The sequence below is a fragment of the Urocitellus parryii genome, chromosome 3, assembly GCF_045843805.1.
Source record: "Urocitellus parryii isolate mUroPar1 chromosome 3, mUroPar1.hap1, whole genome shotgun sequence".
In the NCBI taxonomy this organism is placed as follows: domain Eukaryota; kingdom Metazoa; phylum Chordata; class Mammalia; order Rodentia; family Sciuridae; genus Urocitellus; species Urocitellus parryii.
Genome location: NC_135533.1, coordinates 80,237,138 through 80,257,527, shown reverse-complemented (window position 1 = coordinate 80,257,527; position 20,390 = coordinate 80,237,138). Strand labels below are relative to the sequence as shown.

The window sequence follows — 20,390 nt, the reverse complement described above, 5'->3', positions numbered from 1 at the left end:
TTCAGAGAAGTTTTTATGAAACAACTTGCTTTAATGTGTATACATTATAAAAATTATGTTTTAAAATCAGTAAAGCTTTAACCATCTGAATACGAATTAAGAATTTCAAGGGTTCGACCTCCAGCAGTTCACCCCCCCAAAAGAATTTCAAAGGATGGCTCAAACTCATGACTCTTTGTACCCAAGGGTCAGATTTTTTCAATGCAGAGTGATCTTACAACAGAAAACTTCACAACTGTTGATTGTTTGAGCTTTAAAAAGAGGCCACCAAACAAGCCACTCTGACAATCTTCTTTAAGTTTTATGTTCAAAGGTGCATTCATTCACTTTATCTAGTTTTTTTTTTTTTTTTTCTGCCATCCTACCATTTAATTCTTTTCCAGGAAGAAAATGAGCGATTCAGCTAGCAACCCACTTCTGACTAAAGCTAAAATATATTTGTATATTATACATTTCCCTTTTAAAAAAGGGACAATGTTAAAAAAGATGAGTATTGACATCACTGTTAAAAATAGATACTGAGAACAATAAGAAGTGAATGAACCAGAGATTAAGTGTAGTAAGTGGACCAGGCAGGACTGCTGGTTTATCCCATCAGCATGGGGGCCCTGAGTCTCTATTTTCTAGGACACCAATCTGATGTCATCTGTTCACATGTTTCTACATGTTTTCTGGTTGATGTCATGTTCATTAAAATAATCGTACGTCTGATAATTTATTCTGTTATTTCTGTTATCATGAAACACATTACCAAAAAACATCCAGTCAACAGTGACTTAACACCTACATCACTCCAGCTATCAGAGTCTTCCAGGCACAGGGCATATAACTATTATCATGACAAGCATGGTCTCTGCTCTCACAAACACTGTTTCTTACTTTCTCATGACAGGAAATATATTATTTTTTATATACTGATTTATTCATTCTTTTGTTTATTCATATGTATCAAATTCCTACAATGGGACAGGAATACAAAGATCAAAGATCTGACCAATTAAAAGATAAGCAAAAGAGTAGAATAGACTTCCCCATTGAGATGTACAAATGGCCAATGGGAACATGGAAAGGCTCTTAACATTAGTTATTAGTGAAATGCAAATCAAAGCCATAGCCAAGGTACCACTTCTCACCTACTGGAATGACTATAATCAAGTGATAGAAAGTGCTGGCAAAAGTAAGGAGCAATTGGAACCCTTGCACAGGTAGCTGGTGGGAATATAAAACTGCACAAACACTGGAAAACAATTTGGCAATTCCCTGAATCATTCCAGCAATTCCATTTCTGGGTACATACCCAAAAGAATTGAAAACGTATGGACTGGTATTTTGGCTCAGTGATAGAGTGCTCACCTACCATATGTGAGGCACTGGGGTTTTCCTCAGCACCACATAAAAAGTCATTGTGTTCATCTACAACTAAAGAAAATTAAAAAAAAAAAAAGAATTGAAAATGTATGTCAACACAAAATTTGCATATGAATGTTCATAGCAGCTTATCCATAATAGCAAAAGATAAAAACAACTTGAATGTGATTAACACTATGGGCATATCTAATCCATGGGATGCTATTTGGCCATAAAAAGGAACGAAATACTGATATACCTGTTGGACATCAGCACCCTCAGAGGATTAGTTCTAGGACCACCTGTGACTACCAAAATCTAAGGATGCATCAGTCTCTTAGGTTGGTCCACCACATCCACAGATGTGAATTCATGAACACTGTATGCTACAACATGGATGAATCTTCAAAACATTATGCCAAGTCAAATAAACCAGTCACAAAAGAGCATTGTGAATCCATTTAGAGGAAACGTACAGAACAGGTAAATCAACAGTGACAGAAAGCAGATCAGTAGTTGCTTAGGACAATTCTAACACATTGTGCTGATGGCTGTCCAACTCCAAAAATATACTGAAAGGCCAAATCATTAACTCTTGGACTTGATTCCATCTGTAAGGTCAGTAACCACACCAACTATAGTTTCTCAGAGGTTTGTGCTTATCCTCTGAGAGTTACGAGGGGTGCCACAGCATGATCTTTTTTTGAAAAGGACATTTTTTTCTTAGTGAATCTTCCTCTTTTTGAAAACATATTTAGCCATGTCTATCGTGGAGAGCATAATCAAAATTTGGGTTTTCCTTTCCAAATATTTCCAAAATTGATCTCACAAGTAGCTTCGAGGAAATCTTTGCTAGCGCTGTCCCATGTGTTACTCTTAACCATGAACAACTGGCATTTAAATGAAACTTTAAGAGTAAAGGTCTTATGTAATTACTGCCTGGAGCTTTACATATGAGAGATACCAAAGTTTAAATTCATTTGAGTCTCCACAATAAAGCCTGCACTTAAACCTCTGTGTAAATTCTTCGATTTCTGACTTCCACTCCATCTTGGGTCGAATTCATTCCTCCCTGGTGGAGAGTCTCAGAGAAATGCCATGCCTGTTACAACCTTCTATGATGTCAGCTTGTTTGAATGTTCCTACACTCACTGGAGAGTTTTCACCAGGTTTAAATTCACCTATTTCATAAACTTTGTGTTTTAACCACTAATATACATCCCCAGATGAAAAGAGGATGTGATTATTTTTATGCTTTAGTATCTTAAATTTAAAGGAAAAACAATGACTAAATTAGGACTAGAATTTTAATTATTTTGTACTAGGAGACTCCTCACCAGATAGGATTAGGAAGTCCAATTGATTTTGAGATATGCATGGTGTGTGTGCATGTTCTTGTGTGCATAAGAATTAAAACAAATGACGCATAAGATGACTTACTGTTGAAAGTACAGGCTGTGCATCCCTATAGTGAAAAATCCAAAACCTGAAACTTTTTTTTTGGTACCGGGGATTAAACTCAGGGGAACTCGATCACTGAGCCACATCCCCAGCTCTATTTTGTATTTTATTTAGAGACAGGGTCTCACTGAGTTGCCTAGTGCTTCGCTATTGCTGAGGCTGGCTTTGAACTCATGATACTCCTGTCTCAGCCTCTGGAGCTGCTTTGATTACAAGTGTGCACCACCACACCCAGCTTGAAACTTTTTGACACCACCATGATGCACAAGTGAAAAATCACACTCTTTACTTTATGTGATGGGTCACAGTCAAAATGCACGAAAAAATATTGCATAAAATCACCTTCATTTTATATATATAAAGTGTACATGAAACAAATGAAGTTTGTGTTTAGACTCTTGGGTCACATCCCCAAGATATTTCATCATGTATATTCAAATATACCAAAGTCCATAAAAAAACAAACAAAATCTGAAAGACTTCTAGTTCCCAGGATTTTGGATAAGAGATATTATCTTGTAGGAGGTTAAGTAAGAAATCCCTCTAGAGCAGAGGCTGATGAACTTTTGTTGAAAAAAGTAGAGAGTAAATATTCTGGGCTTGGTTCATATACTTGATTCATATATTCCTGTTGCTTACAACCCTTTAAATATCAGTCTTAGCTCATGAGTCACATGACAGATGGTTGGCTCATGGCTTCTCTAGAGTACCATATTAGTTAGTAGTCCGAGTTAACATCGTCTCAAAGCAATAATAGCTAATTTTCTCCACCAGCCACTATACATAACTATGTTCCCCTCAAACTTCTAATAACAAAATAAAACATGAGAATGTTCAACATGGAGCATGGATACTGACCATGTCAGTACCAGAGGGTACAGGTGAAGTTTTTAAATATATATTTTTTAGTTGTAGATGGACACAATACCTTTATTTTTCTTGTTTATTTATATGTGGTGCTGAGGATTGAACCCAGGGCCTCATACGTTTGAGGCAAGCACTGTATCATTGAGCCACAACCCAGTCTCACAGGTCAAGTTTTAACTGATTAAAAATTGAACCAAAACATCTAAGTTAAAGAAATGCTCTGGAAGACACTCCAGATGATTCCATTGCACGATATCCCTTTCACACCTACATATTCTCTGAGGCATTCAAAAACCCCAGTTTGAGAATCAGAAAATATCTGCTCTGATAGGTCTGATTTTCTCTGTGAACAGACAGAGTTAATGGGAGGATGCGGGAGAACTCTGCTATGGAAAAGCAGAATGCCTGCCTATAAAAATTGGGTTTTACATCTTGCTTGGAAACAGTATTTGATAGCTTTAGATTTCCCAGGGACAGTAAATTATCCTCAATTGGGGTGTTTATGATCTATGAAAGGCAAAAATTACATAATGACTCAGTGGGTTTTATCACTGCTGCTAGGTTAATTTTTGGTTAATCTCCTATCTGGGAAAATTAAACAGACTGTTAATGCTCTCTCATGAGTTGAAGGGTCCAAAAAACAATGGCGTTAACCATAGGGGTGGGAAAAGCAAACAGAATCACTTTGTTGTTTCTGTGAAAGACACTAAAGCAGAGGTTGACTTTTAAGCAGGGAAGGAAGACATGAGTTCTGAACTTAAAACTCCAATGAGGAGAAATAGCAGGTGAGAACAGCAACAGAGCTGCAAAGTGGGGTTACTTTCTTAAAGCAAATGTTCTTAGTCCATTTTCCAGCCCCACTGCAGCCAGGAGCAGGATACACGGACCCTCTCACTGCATCACAGTGAGAATCAAGTGGGGGCAGAATCTCTCCATGTGGGTGCAGCTGCTCCCTCAGGGTGTTTATACACCTGTCTCAAGGAGTGAGCTTGCCTAGATGACTAGGATGTGGGATAAGTTAAAACATTCTGTTTCACCTAGCAGAGTTGATATTTTAGAGCAAGCAGGACCCCTGGAGATTGTTTAGTTTTTTTTAATGGACCCAAATAAATAAATCATAAATTCCAAAGAATTTATGACTTGTCCAAGGTCACATCACTTAGTGGCAGAGCTGGGACTAGAACCTGGGTCTCTAGACTCGTAGTAAAAAGTTAATTTCACAGCATTGCAATGCCAGTTAATTTCCTCTGACATTCTGTAATGTCAGTGTTGGTCAACCTGCATGACCCGTCAATTGCAAGAGGGTATTGAGAGATGATGATCGACTCAGAACCAATCTATGGTTGCAAGAGAAAAAAATAGGCACAGCTCAGAGCACATGCCCTCCCGATCTTTTTTTTAAATTTTTTTAAACTTATAGATGAATATAATACCTTTATTTATTTATTTTTATGTGATGCTGAGGATCAAATCCAGTACCTCACACGTGAGAGGCAAGCACATTACTACTGAGCTACAGCCCCCGCCCCCCTCATGATCTTTGGTTAGAAATTCTGCCCTTGTTTATGAGACTAGCAAAGATTGTGCCCAATCCTAAAACCTATGATTTCTGGACAATATATTTATAATGTGAATTAATTCATAAAACTTTTAAAGAAAATCACTCAATTTATATAAAAGTTTATATTTTAAGTGTGTTAGAATGCTCACCATTTAGCAGAATAAATGAGTTATTTCATCCTAACAATCATCTGCAAATCCATATTAAGCAGAAATTGAGAATTTATATGTTAGACTTGCATAAAAAATCATATATACTGGGAATATAAAGATCCTTTCAGAGTTTATTCAAAATTTAGTCAAAAAGTGTTCTGGGATCAAGTGACTTAATAAATAATTTCAAGTCATGGAAGGTCATTGCTGTTGTGGAAGATACAAAAACTACTTTGAAACCACTTGGAAATGATTTTTTGGCGAATTCTCACAGCTCTTCTGTGACAGACTAACACTGGCTCCCTTAATCAGAGTTTCATGAAAACCAGAATTCCTGTGACCTGGTAGAAGCAGCATTGGTGTAACAAAGATGAGAATCAGAAATTGGAGATTCTGTCTGGAATTCTTATTTCTAGACTGTATATCTGGAAATTTAAAAAATCTCTTACTTTTATAACAACTGTTCTTCAGATTTGGTGTAGCTATTGTTAAAAATGCCATCAGTTTTGGGTCATAAAAACCCAAATGAATTTCTCTATGGATCACATATTCTGAGGACCAGAATAAAGGCATCATTATTTTTTACTGGGTCTAGAAACCAAAAAATGGAAAACAACATATTCTATTTAGGATAAAGACTGCTGTGACTGATCAGTGTACTTACTACGAATTCCTATTGTAATAGGAATGTTTTATAAAGATTTATAAAATTTGGGGCTTGAAGGGAAATCTCCTTAAGTTGGTGTACTATTATATGGAAGGTTCTCCCCCTAAGTTAGATTCTTCTGCGGACAGCTACTGTGTTCTCTAAATATGAGGAATTCCATTCTGGTGGCTCCATCAGAGGCATTTTGTCAAGGTAAAGAGATAGTAGGTGGGTGTTAAGATAAATAAATAACATAGTTCCACTCATTGGAGGAAATAAAAAACACTCCAGAGAAGAAATCAACTTTTCAATGGACATCTAAAAGCCTTACTGCATGTCCTGCTGTTTAAAATTAAAAGCTTCTAGGTTAGACTTGTGAGCTCCTACAGCTATGGCTGGGTGTGTAGCCAGAAAGATCAGGTGTAGCAAATGGCAAGAGGGAGTGGTAACTTAGCAACCCAGCAGGAAGGGCTGTGCGAGTTGGTCAAACCCCCTTCCTCAGGAAAGGTTTTGGCTGAAAGCCGCACAGCTGGCAAGACATTCAAGGAAAGGAAGGAAAGGAGTCCTGAATAGAAATGAGTTAATTGTCTTGCTGCTTCACACGGTTAATATAACCAACATGTCCCTCTAAGATAAAAGCAAACTTCAATTAGAATTTTAAAAAGAAAAAAAAAATAAGATTGATGTTTCAGAACTCCAGAGAACATTGTAGAGAGGAAAGGAGAGCAGAAAAAGAAAATCAAATTACTTCCCTTTAGATACTCACAGGTGCATGGGCACACACACTTCACTACAACTGTATTTAAATACGTAGTTTGGTATCACAAAGAAATTCTGGTTCCATTGATGTTTTTGTTCAAAGATTGCTTTTCTTTGAAGAAAAAAATTCCAAGGTTCTTTACCTGCAAGCTGGGTTGGTATTTATTTTCAGATGAAGTCTAACAATTACTGGAAAGACCACTGTGAGTGTGGGAATGCACTATCTGTAAATCTTGAATGTCACACTTAAAAACAACAAACAAACAAACAAAAAACCTGGACTGAATTTAGGAATAGAAAGGCTGTTGGTTTATTTATTCTTTTGGCAATAAAACTTTATTTTTAATTTAGAAGATAGGAGAGACTAGAATGCTAACTTCGATTATACAAGGACACAAACTTACAAATGAAACTATTCTTATCCAAAGGGACATAATGAGAGGGAGAACTATATATCTCTGGAGTTGATTTTAACTTCCTAAGTTTCCAGTTCAAGACAGGGCATCCCACCACAGTGTGGGATTTAACTTAACTTGTTCTATTTAGTCCTACCCAAGACCTAATTCAAACAGATTCACAATCAACCATCAAATCATATAGTGTCAACCCCAAGAATAGCAACATGGTAATATTTAACAAACTGGAAACTTGTTCACTCAAAGCAACTCTTCTTACTCATCTTAACACAACTTTCAGGAAAACTAATCATTTTAAAATAAATGTAAAATGTTGTCTCCTTTTTACTGTATTATTTCTATAAAAATGAAAACTGATATCAAATAGCTAATATTTCTACTGGTCAATTTTAAGTATCTTTCTAGGACATACTATTTAAAGACCATTGTTCAAAGAGCAATTATGGGAACATTAAAGACAGTTTGAAAATATCTTTTTAAAATTATGAATATTCCCGGGCTGGGGATGTGGCTCAAGCGGTAGCGCGCTTGCCTGGCATGAGTGCGGCCCGGGTTCGATCCTCAGCACCACATACCAACAAAGATGTTGTGTCCGCCGAGAACTAAGATAAATAAATAAATATTAAAAAAAAATTATGAATATTCCCGGAAACTAGTGAAATTCATCTTGAGGTAAGGTTATTGCAGTTAAGATTAAAGATTAAAAATGACTTTAATAATATTTAGGGAGATTTGCAAGATTGAAGAGAGATAGTTTTATAAAGATGCCTCATAGATCAGCACTTCTCTGACATGTAAACTAGTAAATTTGCTTTGGAAAAAGTACATGTTGATAAATCTTCCCAGATATGTTTTCTGTCAATTGATACGATAAGATATTTTATTTAAAATTAGGATTGTCTGGAGTTTGGTGGATTTAATTATTTGTAATTACCCAGCTGTTGTCAGCCTCTGGCCATTTTATAACAGAGGTATCTACTGTGTGGGTCAGGTTCAACTGTATATCTTCTCAAACACAGATTTAATGTGCTATTGATGAAACCATTACTTGAACCAAATTAAAGTCTGGGCTGATGTATTGCTCCATAGGGAGCTGTCAGACATGAAAGGAGTAATTAGTATTCATTACTTCATACTCCACAACATTCCAATTATTAATGAACTTCAACTTTTGGACTACGCTGTATCTATCACAAGCATTTCTCAGACATTCATTATTAGGAAGAATAAACTAATAGTGGTTTGAAAAGGCCCCCAAAACAAACAATTGAAATAAACAAAACACTATTAATAGTTGAAAACTATCTGAGGGATGTGACTTTCCATCGGGTTCATGAACGTGTCGTCCCACCTGCATTTGATGAGAATGACAAAAGCAATTATTCTAGGTGAATTTATCTACTTGGCAATCTGTGTGGCTGTCCTTCCCTCTTTTTCTGCTTTTAATAGTTTCTTGACTTTTTTATACAAAAGAAAACATGCTGGAATCCCCATAGGTAATTGTATAGAATAGTAGAGAAATAAAAGAGGATGCAAAATCAAAGTAAAATGTTCCTCACTGGAGATCAGAAGGATGCACTGAAAAATGTTCCAACATGTGGATTCATTTGGAATGTGATCAAGGTAAAGTCAAAATTTTTCTGTTCCTATTACTACATTGCAAATGGGTATCTCTATTAAATAAAGCATATCAACATTTTCTCATTTTCTTTTCCATCATTTTCTCCCAGTTTTCATTTATTGAATTAAAGAAAAAATGATCCCTATTTCTACCAATCTAGTCCTATTTGTTCCTTCTCTTTTCCAGTTTGCATATACACAAATTTTTTCAATTTTTTTTTTATTTTTTAAAAGAGTTAAATGGAGGAACAAGAAAGCTTTTACTTTGTTTTAAAAATACATCTTGTCAGGTAAAACAATATAATTATTAAAATATCAAAAAATTTTCAAAGTACTTCTCAGATTTTTATGAACCAAACTCCCCCCCCCGGCCGCCCCCCCCCGCCCCCAAACATAGTGTCCTCTCCCAGCTACTCAGAAGGCTGAGGCAGGAGGATCACAAGTTTAAGGCCAGCCTGGGCAAATCAGTGAGAACCTGTCTAAAAATAAAAAATAAAAAGAGCTGGGGATGTAGCTCATTAGAAGAGCACCTCTGGGTTCAATCTCCAGTCCAGGAAGGGAAGGAGGGGATCAGAGGGACAAGATGAGAAGGAAAAGGAAAGGAAGCAAACAAAAAGGAAAAGACAGTGTCCTCAAACTTTTCACTCAAAAATAGGAGTAGAAAAACCAAAGCAGGAGGTGGAAATGGTTCATAGGAAGAGGCAGCTAGTAGTATTAAATACAAAAATCTTTTGACTTATAAAAATAGCTGAAGAGGTCTTTTGCTTCTTTTGTTAGACTGATTTCCAAGTATTTTATTTCTTTATTTATAAATTTATTTATTTTTAAGGCTATTATGAATGGGATAGTTTTTCTAATTTCTCTTTCAGCTGATTCATCATTGGTGTATAGGAGCACAATTGATTTATGGGTGTTAAAAATTTTATATCCTGTTACTTTGCTGGATTTGTTTATAAGTTCTAGAAGTTTTATAGGCCCAACTCTCCAATATGTTGGCTTAAGAACTGGCTTCCTCAACAAGACTCCTAAGGGCACAAGAAGTAAAATTAACAATTAATAAGTGCGATGGTATCCAACTAAAAAGCTCCTTCATAGCAAAGGAAACAACAAAGAACATGAACAGAGAGCCTACAAAATGGGAGAAAATCTTTGCCACCTGTACCTCAGATCAAGCATTAATCTCCAGGATATACAAAGAACAACAACAAAAAAAAAAAAAACCCACAAAAGAAACAAATAACCCAATCAATAAATGGGCTAAGAAACAAAACAGGCACTAGAGCTAAAACCAGAATAAGAAATATGAATGGTCAACAAGTATATGAAAAATGGTTCAACATCTTTAGCAATTAGAGAAATACAAATTAAAACTACACTGAGATTCCATCTCACTTGAGTCAGAATCACAATGATCAAGAATACAAGAAACAATCAATGTTGATGAGGATGTGAGGAAAAGGGTACACTCTCATATTGTTGGTGGGACTGCAAATTGGTTCAACCACTATGGAAAGCAGTATGGAGATTCCTTAGAAAACTTGGAATGGACCCACCATTTGACCCAGTTATCTCACTCTGGTATATACCCAAAGGATATTACAGCGACACAGCCATATCAATGTTATAGAAACTCAATTCACAATATCGAAGCTATGGAACAATCTCGTTGCTCTTCAGCAGATGAATAGATAAAGAAAATGTGATAGATATATACATAATGAAATATTACTCAACCATAGAGAAGAATGAAATTATGGCATTTACCAGGACATGAATGGAACTGGAGACTATCATGCTAAGTGAAATAAGCCAATTCCCCCAAATCAAAGGCAGAATGTCTGATATGTGTATACTAACACACAATAAATGGGGGAAGGAAGAATAGAAGTTCAGTGAATTAGACAAAGGGGAATGAAGGGAAGATGAATCAGACATAATTTTCCTATATTCATATGTGAATATACAACGAGTAAACTTCATATCATGTACAACTGCAAGAATGGGATTCTAATTCGAATAAGTTATACTCCATGTATGTATGTCAAAATACACTTTACTGTCATGTATATCTAAAGATAAAAAATAAAAAGTGCTTTAGAATTTGGCTCAAGAGTGAAAGTTTCTAACTCAGTGTTTTTTGAAAGACTCCAAAACTTTTATACAGCACTAATGAGCAAATGAACTTGTAAACACTTTAGAGAACATTCAACGTTAACTTTGAAAGCAGTCTATGCATATACTCTACAATCCCACTATAATAGAGCACAAACTCTGAAGAATGTTTTGCCGAGAGAGTCTGTAAATGTGTGCATGAATATTCAGCAACATTCATAGCTGCATAGCCTCTAATAGCAAAAAAGTGCAAATAACCTAAATTTTCTTTAATAAGAACTTTAAATAAACATAGTAATAGTCACACCATTGAATAATAATAAAAATTAGAAACTTGGGTATAGCTCAGTTGTAGAGCACATTCTTAGTATTTGCAAGGCTCTGGGTTCCAACCTCACCACCAAAGTGAATATGTTAAGTAAAATAAATAAATACAATAAATAGGTAGATAAATAATAAGAAAAAAGTACTAGAGCTAAAACCAATAATATAAATTTTATAAACAATATTAAGTAAAAAAAATCAAGTCCCTTTAAACTATGTACAGTATGATGAAATTTTTATAAAGTCTTAAACAAAGGTGAACAATATATTGTTTAGGAATATACACATATACAATAAAACTATTTTAAATAAGGTAATGAGGTGATGAAAAAAATTCAGAATCTTGATTACCTTTGGAAAGGAGGCAGAATAGGAAAGGAAAAGAGCACAAAAGTGGCTTAAAAATACTGATAACACACACACAACAACAGTGAGATTTTATATCACACCTGTCAGAATGGCAGTCATCAAGAATTCAAATAATAATAAATGCTGGAGAGGACATGGAGAAAAAGGACAAATTTTGCACTGTTGATGGGATTGTAAACCACTATGTACAACCACTATGGAAATCAGTATGGAGGCTCCTCAAAATACTAGGCATGGAACCATCATGTGACCCAGCTATCCCACTCCTCAGTATTTATCCTGCAGAATTAAAGTCATCACTACAGAGACACATGCATATCCATGCTTATAGCAGTACAATTCACAATAGCCAAACTATGAAACCAGCCGAGGTGTCCATCAATGGATGAATGGATAAAGAAAATGTGGTATATATACACACAATGGAGTTTTATCCAGCCATAAAAAATATGAAATTATGTCATTTGCAGGAAAATGGATGGAACTAGAGACCATTATGTTAAGTGAAATAAGTCAAACTCAGGAGGTCAAGGGTCTTATGTTTTCCTTCATATGTGGAAGCTAGAGAGGCCAAAGGAAAGGAAAGGTGGAGGTGGATCTCATGGAAATCAAAAGATCAGTAGAGGAAAGGGACCAAGGGGTGGAAGGTGAGGAGGGAGGGGGAAGTGCTGAAGGGTGACACTGGCCAACTTATACTATGTGCAGTGTGCATGTATGAATATATGACAACAAATCCCATCATTACAGTTATAATCTAACAATAAAAATGTGGATAAATATCGGTAATTTGAATGCTAGAGACAGGTCTATTATTATGCTTCAAAAATTTTACATATCATGTATTTTATAGAATCCATATTAAAATAATGAAATTTTAAAAGCAAAATCAAAGATCTCTACTCTTCTAGGGGTAACTTCAGACACCAGGATGACTAATTCCTTCCTTCTTCTCTCCCTTACCCTGATCTGCTGATCTGCTTCATGACTACATTCATGTTTTGTTCACACTTCTCATTTCCAAAAGACAATGTTTACCTTAAGAGCTCTGGTTTACCATCTGGTTCATACTCATTATCATCAATATATATTGGATTTATCATTGGTTAGTTATTCAAGGCAGATAACATATATTGAACACCTATGTATATTTTTAGTATGTTTATGTACCTATACACTCTTTGTGTTTTTTCTCACCAGATAAAAAAATAAACAGAAAAACACAACTTACTCCAAATCACTAAACTACAACATAGCAGAATAAGGTTTGAACCAAGTTTTGTCTTCGAACTTCTACTTCAGTGCTAGTTAACAACCGTAAACTGATACATAAGACTCATCTAAAACCCTAAAACACTCGTGAAAATACACATATCCCTCACATTGATCATTAACCTTCTTACCTTTGTGGAATCCTGTGGAAATGATGGAAAGATATATTTATGGAAATAATGAATTCAAAATAATGCTAGAAAAAAAGAAACAATATAAGTGGAAGAGAAAAAGTGATGAGAAATCTAATGGAAAAATATCAACAAAAGTTAAAAACAGACAATTCATACAAGAGGTACCAAAAATAACAAATAAGCACATTCTTATTAATAATAAAATTATAAAATAAGGTAACATTATAATCCAACAAGATTAGGATTCTATTCTATTAGCTCTTGCTCATGGTGCCTCATTTCCTTGTGTGTTTTGTGATTTTTGCTTATGAGCTCATGTTCTTTGGAATTATAACTTTGGCAATCTTCTAAGGTCTGAATTTATGCCATTATTCCCATCCACACGTGTCTCAACTGAGTAACTGCAATTATTTGCTAACTGGACTCTGGATTTTCCTTTGCTTCTGTCCAATTTATTAGGCATAATAACTCAAGGCCACTTTAAAATAAATTATTGGAATAAGGCTTTTAGGGCAATCAAATGGTAAAAATGCATTTTGAACACTCAAAAGAAACAGTTTCTGGTTAAGAAATCACAGGGGATATGTTTTTCACCTCTTCCCAGTGCCAAAGCAAAATTTCCTTGATATAGCACTGGGTTTTGTTTATTACTTTAAAGGAAACCTACCATTACACAGAAGGTGTGGCTTTATATAGGAATCTGTATAGAGGATGGGTAGTCTTCTAAGAGATTCTGTATAAAGCTGTAGGCCTCAGACTTATCCAAACCCTGTACACTCATAACACAGAAACCAAGGATTATCAGGTTTTAGCAGTTATCTACAGGAGAATCAGCTTTGGAGTTCTTTTTTTTCCCCCTTTTTTGGCAACCCAGTAATATGTTTCAAAAGGTGTTTTAAATGCTTTAACTAACTAATATATTTAATTTTCAAGATTCTTATATCAATCTGTCATAGTAAAAAATAAAAGTCTATATTATTATTGTTCCATTTTTTTTGTTAATCATCTTTTTTAAAGCCTATATATAGTATATAACTTGTACAGAGAGAACTGTTTTTTGTTTTGTTTTGTTTTTGGTGCTAGGAATTGAACCCAGAAGCACTCAAGAACTGAGCCACATCCCTTTTTTATATTTTATTTAGAGACAGTGTCTCACTAAGTTGCTGGGGTCTGGCTCAGTTACTGAGACTGGCTTTGAACTCAAGATTCTCCTGCCTCCAGACTCCCAAGCTGCTGGGAAGTCAGGCGTATGCCACGGCAACTGTCTACAGAGAACTTTTAATGAATTAAGACTATGCGAGAGTGGAAAACAAAGTATACTGTAACGAGAACAACGAAAAAGGCAGGATGACATAAGACAGAATGTGCTATGTGTGGGCAGCATTAAAAATAGAGACTTTAAATTCCATGTAACACCTAACTGCTATTGATTAAATAGCAGTAAAATCTAGAATAAAGCGGACCTGGGATTTGTGGGGGAAAAAAGGTAAGTGAAGGGCTGGGGATGTGGCTCAAGTGGTATCGCGCTCGCCTGGCATGCGTGCGGCCTGGGTTCGATCCTCAGCACCACATACAAACAAAGATGTTGTCCGCCGAAAACTAAAAAATAATAAATATTAAGATTCTCTCTCTCTCTCACTCTCTTTTTTAAAAAAAAAAGGTAAGTGAAAAAGCACACCACGGGAGGGGAGATGATCTGGGTGAAGAAGCAGTGAAACACAGGTGGGTGGAAGGAAATGCAGAAGTAACAGATAGGTAGGCATTTTCAGTGCAATTCAGTGCAACTGGCTAAAGAGGATTCTTAGTGAGTTCAGGCACGGGGCAGGGATTATAGAAGAGGTGTTATTTTAGCCATGCTCTGGGTTGGTGACAAGTGAGCAGGGAAAGGCAGCAAAGCGACTGCTCCATCAGTATGAGCACATGAAAGGCCTGGACAGGTGTGGACATAAACATGGATTTCAAAACATGGATGGGAAGATGAACAAGATTTAGGAGGAAAATGAATCAAAGAAGTAGAGGAGTGAGTGTTAATTTGGCAAGAGGCACTCACAGAAAGTCTACTGAAAGATGGCAGTGGCCCATTGACTTGGATGAGCTGGCTGAGAAATCAAGTCTCCATGTAACTACACTTCGTATAGTCAAGGGGCATCCCAACAGACATCAGCTAAGCTCTCTCAGCCCGTGTGTCTCACTGGAAGCAAGGGTGCACTTTGCTCTTTTGAGTGTATACAATCTCTCTGGACAATCGCACCCACCTACTCCTTCTGCAACCTCCAGTACAGTGCCTGACATACAGTAGTACTCAGAGAAGGTTCCTTCAATGATTAACAGGATATGTAAGAACTCACAACCAGAGTCTCTAAGAAATTAAAATCATCTGCCCAAGAGGGAGTGAGAGAAACTGAAGATATGAAGTCAAAATTCACTTTCAGACAAGTGGTTGTTCCTACATGTAAAAGTTGAGTAGCCAGGCTTGTTACCCACTGCCTACCTACTTCTCTATGTGGCTGTCCCCAGTCTACTTGTTCAGCTAAGATATCCTTCATAAGCTCTGGACTCACATATCCAACTGCTTAGACTTTTCTTTGAGAATATGTGTTTTAAAAAAAAGTACATCTGTCCAGTAAGAGAACTCACTGCCTCTCTTTCCATACTTACTCCTATTTGTATGGCATCTCTCTGTAAATCATATCATCATCTACTTGCTTAAAGGCTAGAAATCACCCATGATTCCTCCCCCACCCCTGTTTCCAATAACAACAAATAACCAAGAGTTGGCATTAACTTTGGTTGGTCCTCCTATCTCCATCTCACTGCCACTGCCCTTGGTTAGGCTCTGATAATGTCTCAGCTGAGTAACTGCAATTACTTGCTGGCTGGACTCTGGCTTTAGGTCCAGGCTCCTTCTGTTAATATTTCACATTGCTAACTATGTGACCTTCACAAATGCAATTCTGGTCACGTCACTTCTAGTGTGCTCAGGAATCTTCATTAGTTTCTCCACTGACTTCCCCTCAGGGTTCTTAACGAAAACATGGAGAGTTCAGAGAGAGGCACTGTTCTGCAGTGGAAAACAACCGATTTTGTCAACTACTGTAACTGATAGGGACTGGCCCCTTGAATGGGTTTGGGTGCAGGAAAAAATTATCCACCTACAGGAAAAGACCAACCTTTGGGTCAAAAAAGAAGTCCACTTTAGGGGCCCTGCTTACGTCTCCAGTATCTTCTCACCCAGTCCCTGCTACCTTATTACCCCCAAACACAGACTCTCCATCCTACTGAATTTCATTTGCTGTTCTTCAGAACTGTTGGCTGTTTCATCTGTTTGGCTATTTGGCATCAGGGTTCTCCATATACCTGAAAAATGCCCGCTGATCTTTCGAGACTTGCATTAGATATAACAGTAATCAAATGTACAGTTTTTCACACAGCCTTTTCAAGTCTATTGGGAGCTCATGCCTCTCTGCCACATGAACTTCTATCATCATGCCAATGGCACCGCACTTCTTGTATTTAGAGGTTTGCCTACAACCAAGGAAGTGTGGCTTCCTAAGGGGAGGATCTGTACATGATCACATTTTGAATCTGCAACCTCCAGTACAGTGCCTGACAAATAACAGTACTCAGAGAAGTTTCATTCAATAACTCACAGGATATATAAGGACTGCACTCACTACTTGAGTCTCTAAGTAAAAAAATTAAAATCATCTGCCCAAGAGGGAAGTAGGAAAAACTAGAGATATGAGGTTAAAATTCACCTTCAAACAAGCGATTGTTCTTACATGTGAGAGTTGAGTAGTCAGGCTTGTTTAAAGTAGAAACTTCATGCAATAGTTATCATTTGTTATATTCTTACAGAGCATCTTAAATTTTCGTTCCCTTAAAAAAAAATCTGGAATGGTGAGATCAGTTCTAGAAGGTCCTAGAGAGAGTGTACATTCAGTAATAGTATTATTTTGGAATAAATTGTGCTGAACTGACATTTTATGGTAAAGACTTGTTGCTCCTTGTAAACTCTTTAAGAGTCTCTGGAATCAAAGGTCTCTGGAAACCTCACTGATACTTAATTACATTCATACTGAGGTAAAATCATGACATTTTGGAAATTTCAAATATATTTGTGAGGGAGAATCATAACATTTCCCACACCTAAATTGTGCCATTGGAAGCTGAAGTGAAGACTCAGAGAATACGTTATTTCACAGACAAAAATTTAAGTTCTTCATAATAGAGTTAGCGCCTTAATAACATGGATTTCACGTTAGTGACATTCAAGATTTTACACTTTATTTTTAACACATCAGACACAGCTACAATTATATTAATGTTAAAAGTTACAGTTTGTCAAGTGGCTTATTAGATTGTTCTAAATGCATATCTGGGTAAATTTTGGTTTATTAAACAATTACAAGTTGTCAGTCACTCTAAATGGATCAACTTGTTGAGTTGTATAATAAATAACCTACTAACAGGGTAGAGAATAAGAAGTTAGTCGCCCCTAAGTGGGCCCATTTCCACTTTAAGTTGACAGGAATAAGCTAGGGATAAAAAAGGAGACAGATACCTTAGAGGCAGAGAGTGGGTGTGAAAGAATGAGTTTGGGGAAGTTTTAAAATTATACCTCTGTGAAAGAAAAACAAAACAAAGGAAAAAAAAACAGTAGGAAATTCATTGAAGTAAGTTTAGTGACTGTTGATTTCTGGACTGAAGAGGCACCAGGAGCCTTTGGAATTCGGGTCTCCTCTGGGCCCACTCCGGCTTGATTAGAGACTAATTGCTGCATCTGACCTTTCACCCATTTATAGAAAAGTGGCACAATGACTTCTTGGAAATGTCTCCAATGCTCCTGGGAGAATGTTCTAGAATATATAGCATCCTGGGGGGAATGGCAGCTTACTGCCTTATGTAGCTCACTGAGTGAGGTAGGGTTATTGATAACTCATCACTGCTAGTAAGGGGGATGATGCTGGGATCCAGTTACAAATGCATTTTTTGAATGGTTATATTTTGGAAGTATATTAGGATAAAACAGAATTTGGACAGTAAACCCATCATTTCATGGATACTATTACTAGGGACAGGCTAGTTTAAAGAAACAGTGATGACTGAAATTCTATTTAAAGAAAAATATTAAGTAAGTAAGAGTATAAGTGATATGGGGCAGATACTAAGCAAACATACTCAAGGTGTTTTCCAAATTATTGAAGCTGAAGAAACATGAAACTAAAAAACAGGCAACTGTTCCCAGATCAGTGACAGTAGTTTTTTGATCTCTAAGTCAGGAATTGGGTAAAAAGAATCTAACTCCATCTAATACACAGTCTGGTAGAGTGTGAGATGTATTGAGGTTGGTTTGGTCTTGGAATGTAGGTGCCAGGGAATGGAAACTCAGAAACATCACCGAGAACATCCCAGTAGATTGTGCCCGACTATAAGGCTAAGAAACAGATGCATCAAGCTCATAAGCACAAGTTATGTCTTAAAAATTCAATAATACTTACTTTCCTTTTTTAATCGTGTTCCTGCCAAGCAGCGGGTCAAGGACTGGATCTATTGTTTCCTCAAGGTTTTCCACCAAGATGATGTCACCAAAGGCCAATGCAGTCTCAATGGCATTCAAAAACCTTATAATTCGATCAGGATTGAGATGATAAAATGTAAATAAGCACAGGGAAATTGTCCAAAAGCATTTCTATGATTATTTAAGGTAGATATTTTAATTGGGACAAACCAACTTTGAGAAATCTGTTATAAAGTAGTATTCTTCTCAAACTATACTACACAAAAAACAGAGATCAGATTTTGAAATACATTTTATAGTCCTATTTTTCCAAGTGTAAATTTGTTGCCTTTCACTTAATCAATGGCTAAAAAAAGTATAAATGACCCAAATATTGTAAATTTGAATTCCTTGGATGGGTCCCTTTTAAATGAACAGTTGTAATCTGTCAAGTGCCCTGAGATTTCATCAAGACTTTACGTTTTACACCGTTATGTTCAGCCATATATAATGGTGAACTATTGTTTCCTCTCATTTCCATTCTCCCAGAAAAGGCTCCTGACCCCTCAAATGATTCTCTCCATATATTCAGATAAACAAGGAACATATTTAACGGTACAACTGTATAAAAATTCGTTGTTTCACTTTGTATGTGAAAAGATGATGGCAGGGGTTAAAGGAAATATTAGTAAGTCAAAAAGTACAACCCCCCAAATAATAATTTATTCAACATTAACTGAAGACTAACTATGGATAAGACAGCATTCTCCTTATCAGACAGTATAGCCATGAGGCTCCAGTGGCAGAATGTCTTAGAGTAGGTTTAGTTCTCCCAAGTGAAATATGAAACTAAGAAGTAAGGAATCCGATGGTGGGACTGTGTATGATCCTACTAGGGGCAAAGGATATATTTAGGACTATAATTCTAAATATCATTCTACAGGTGTAGTTGGCAATTTTTGTCTTACCATATGCTATATACCAAACACTCTAGAGAGAAGGAATATAATACATGTTTTCATTTTTACCCTTAAGACGCTTATATATTTTTCCTCTTAAATATGATGCTCGTTCCAACTTTCAATCTGATTTTTCTTCAAGTAACTGGATGCTGCCTCTCATAATGTCTTTTCAACAGAGGTACTTTACAAGAACATGAGCAGGCAAATAAATAGTATTTAAAAATACTACTTCAAATAGTATTTCAAATTGGTAGAGAGGTCTAATAAATGCCAGAACTTTATAATAAGCAGAACTACTATGTAACATTTAAACATAAAGCCAATCCCCTTCAGAAATCACCTACCCTTTCTGGCCTAAATGTATGACTTTCAGGTCAGCTCCATACTTATTCTTTATCCATTTAATTCCCTGCTGCTGGGGATCTATCATCAGGGGCCAGCGCTCACAGTGTGTTAGGATGGTGGCGTTTTCGGTTGACATTCTGTCATTGGGCAGTCCTTCATTATTCCATGCAGCAATTGTAGCATCATCCGTCAACATGGCAATCACGTCCAGGCCTTCCGTTATGGGGATGGAAACCTTTAGAATCAAAATTGTGTGCAATCAGCCAGCCATGTGGTGGAGGAAGATGACTCAGTATGACAGACAAGAACACAGATTCCAACCTGGAGAAAGTGACTCCAAGGGAACACATGCAAATTAACTATGGACTCTAAGAATCCAAATGCAACTCTTAACAAGAAATTCAATTTGATCTAATTAACCCAGTATTTACCTCTCAGAAACCTGTGAACTATGGGTTTATTAAATGGTTTATTAACTGCATCTACTTGTCTTCTACTGAAAGGGACATTGCCCTACACATACACCTGTAGCTATTTTAACAAGAA

General features: G+C 36.4%; 1 protein-coding gene across 2 annotated transcripts in view; it reads right to left on the bottom strand.

Moving 5' to 3' along the window:
• The window catches only part of Dnah11 (dynein axonemal heavy chain 11), a 305,466-nt gene that overhangs the window by 49,134 nt on the left and 235,942 nt on the right, over positions 1-20,390 (bottom strand). For both annotated transcript variants that reach the window (XM_026408127.2, XM_026408145.2), the window contains exons 64-65: positions 19,844-20,079; positions 18,539-18,661 (exon numbers count right to left, since the gene is read on the bottom strand). In XM_026408127.2, coding sequence (XP_026263912.2) covers positions 18,539-18,661; positions 19,844-20,079 — 359 coding nt within the window. The remainder of the gene's footprint in view (positions 1-18,538; positions 18,662-19,843; positions 20,080-20,390) is intronic.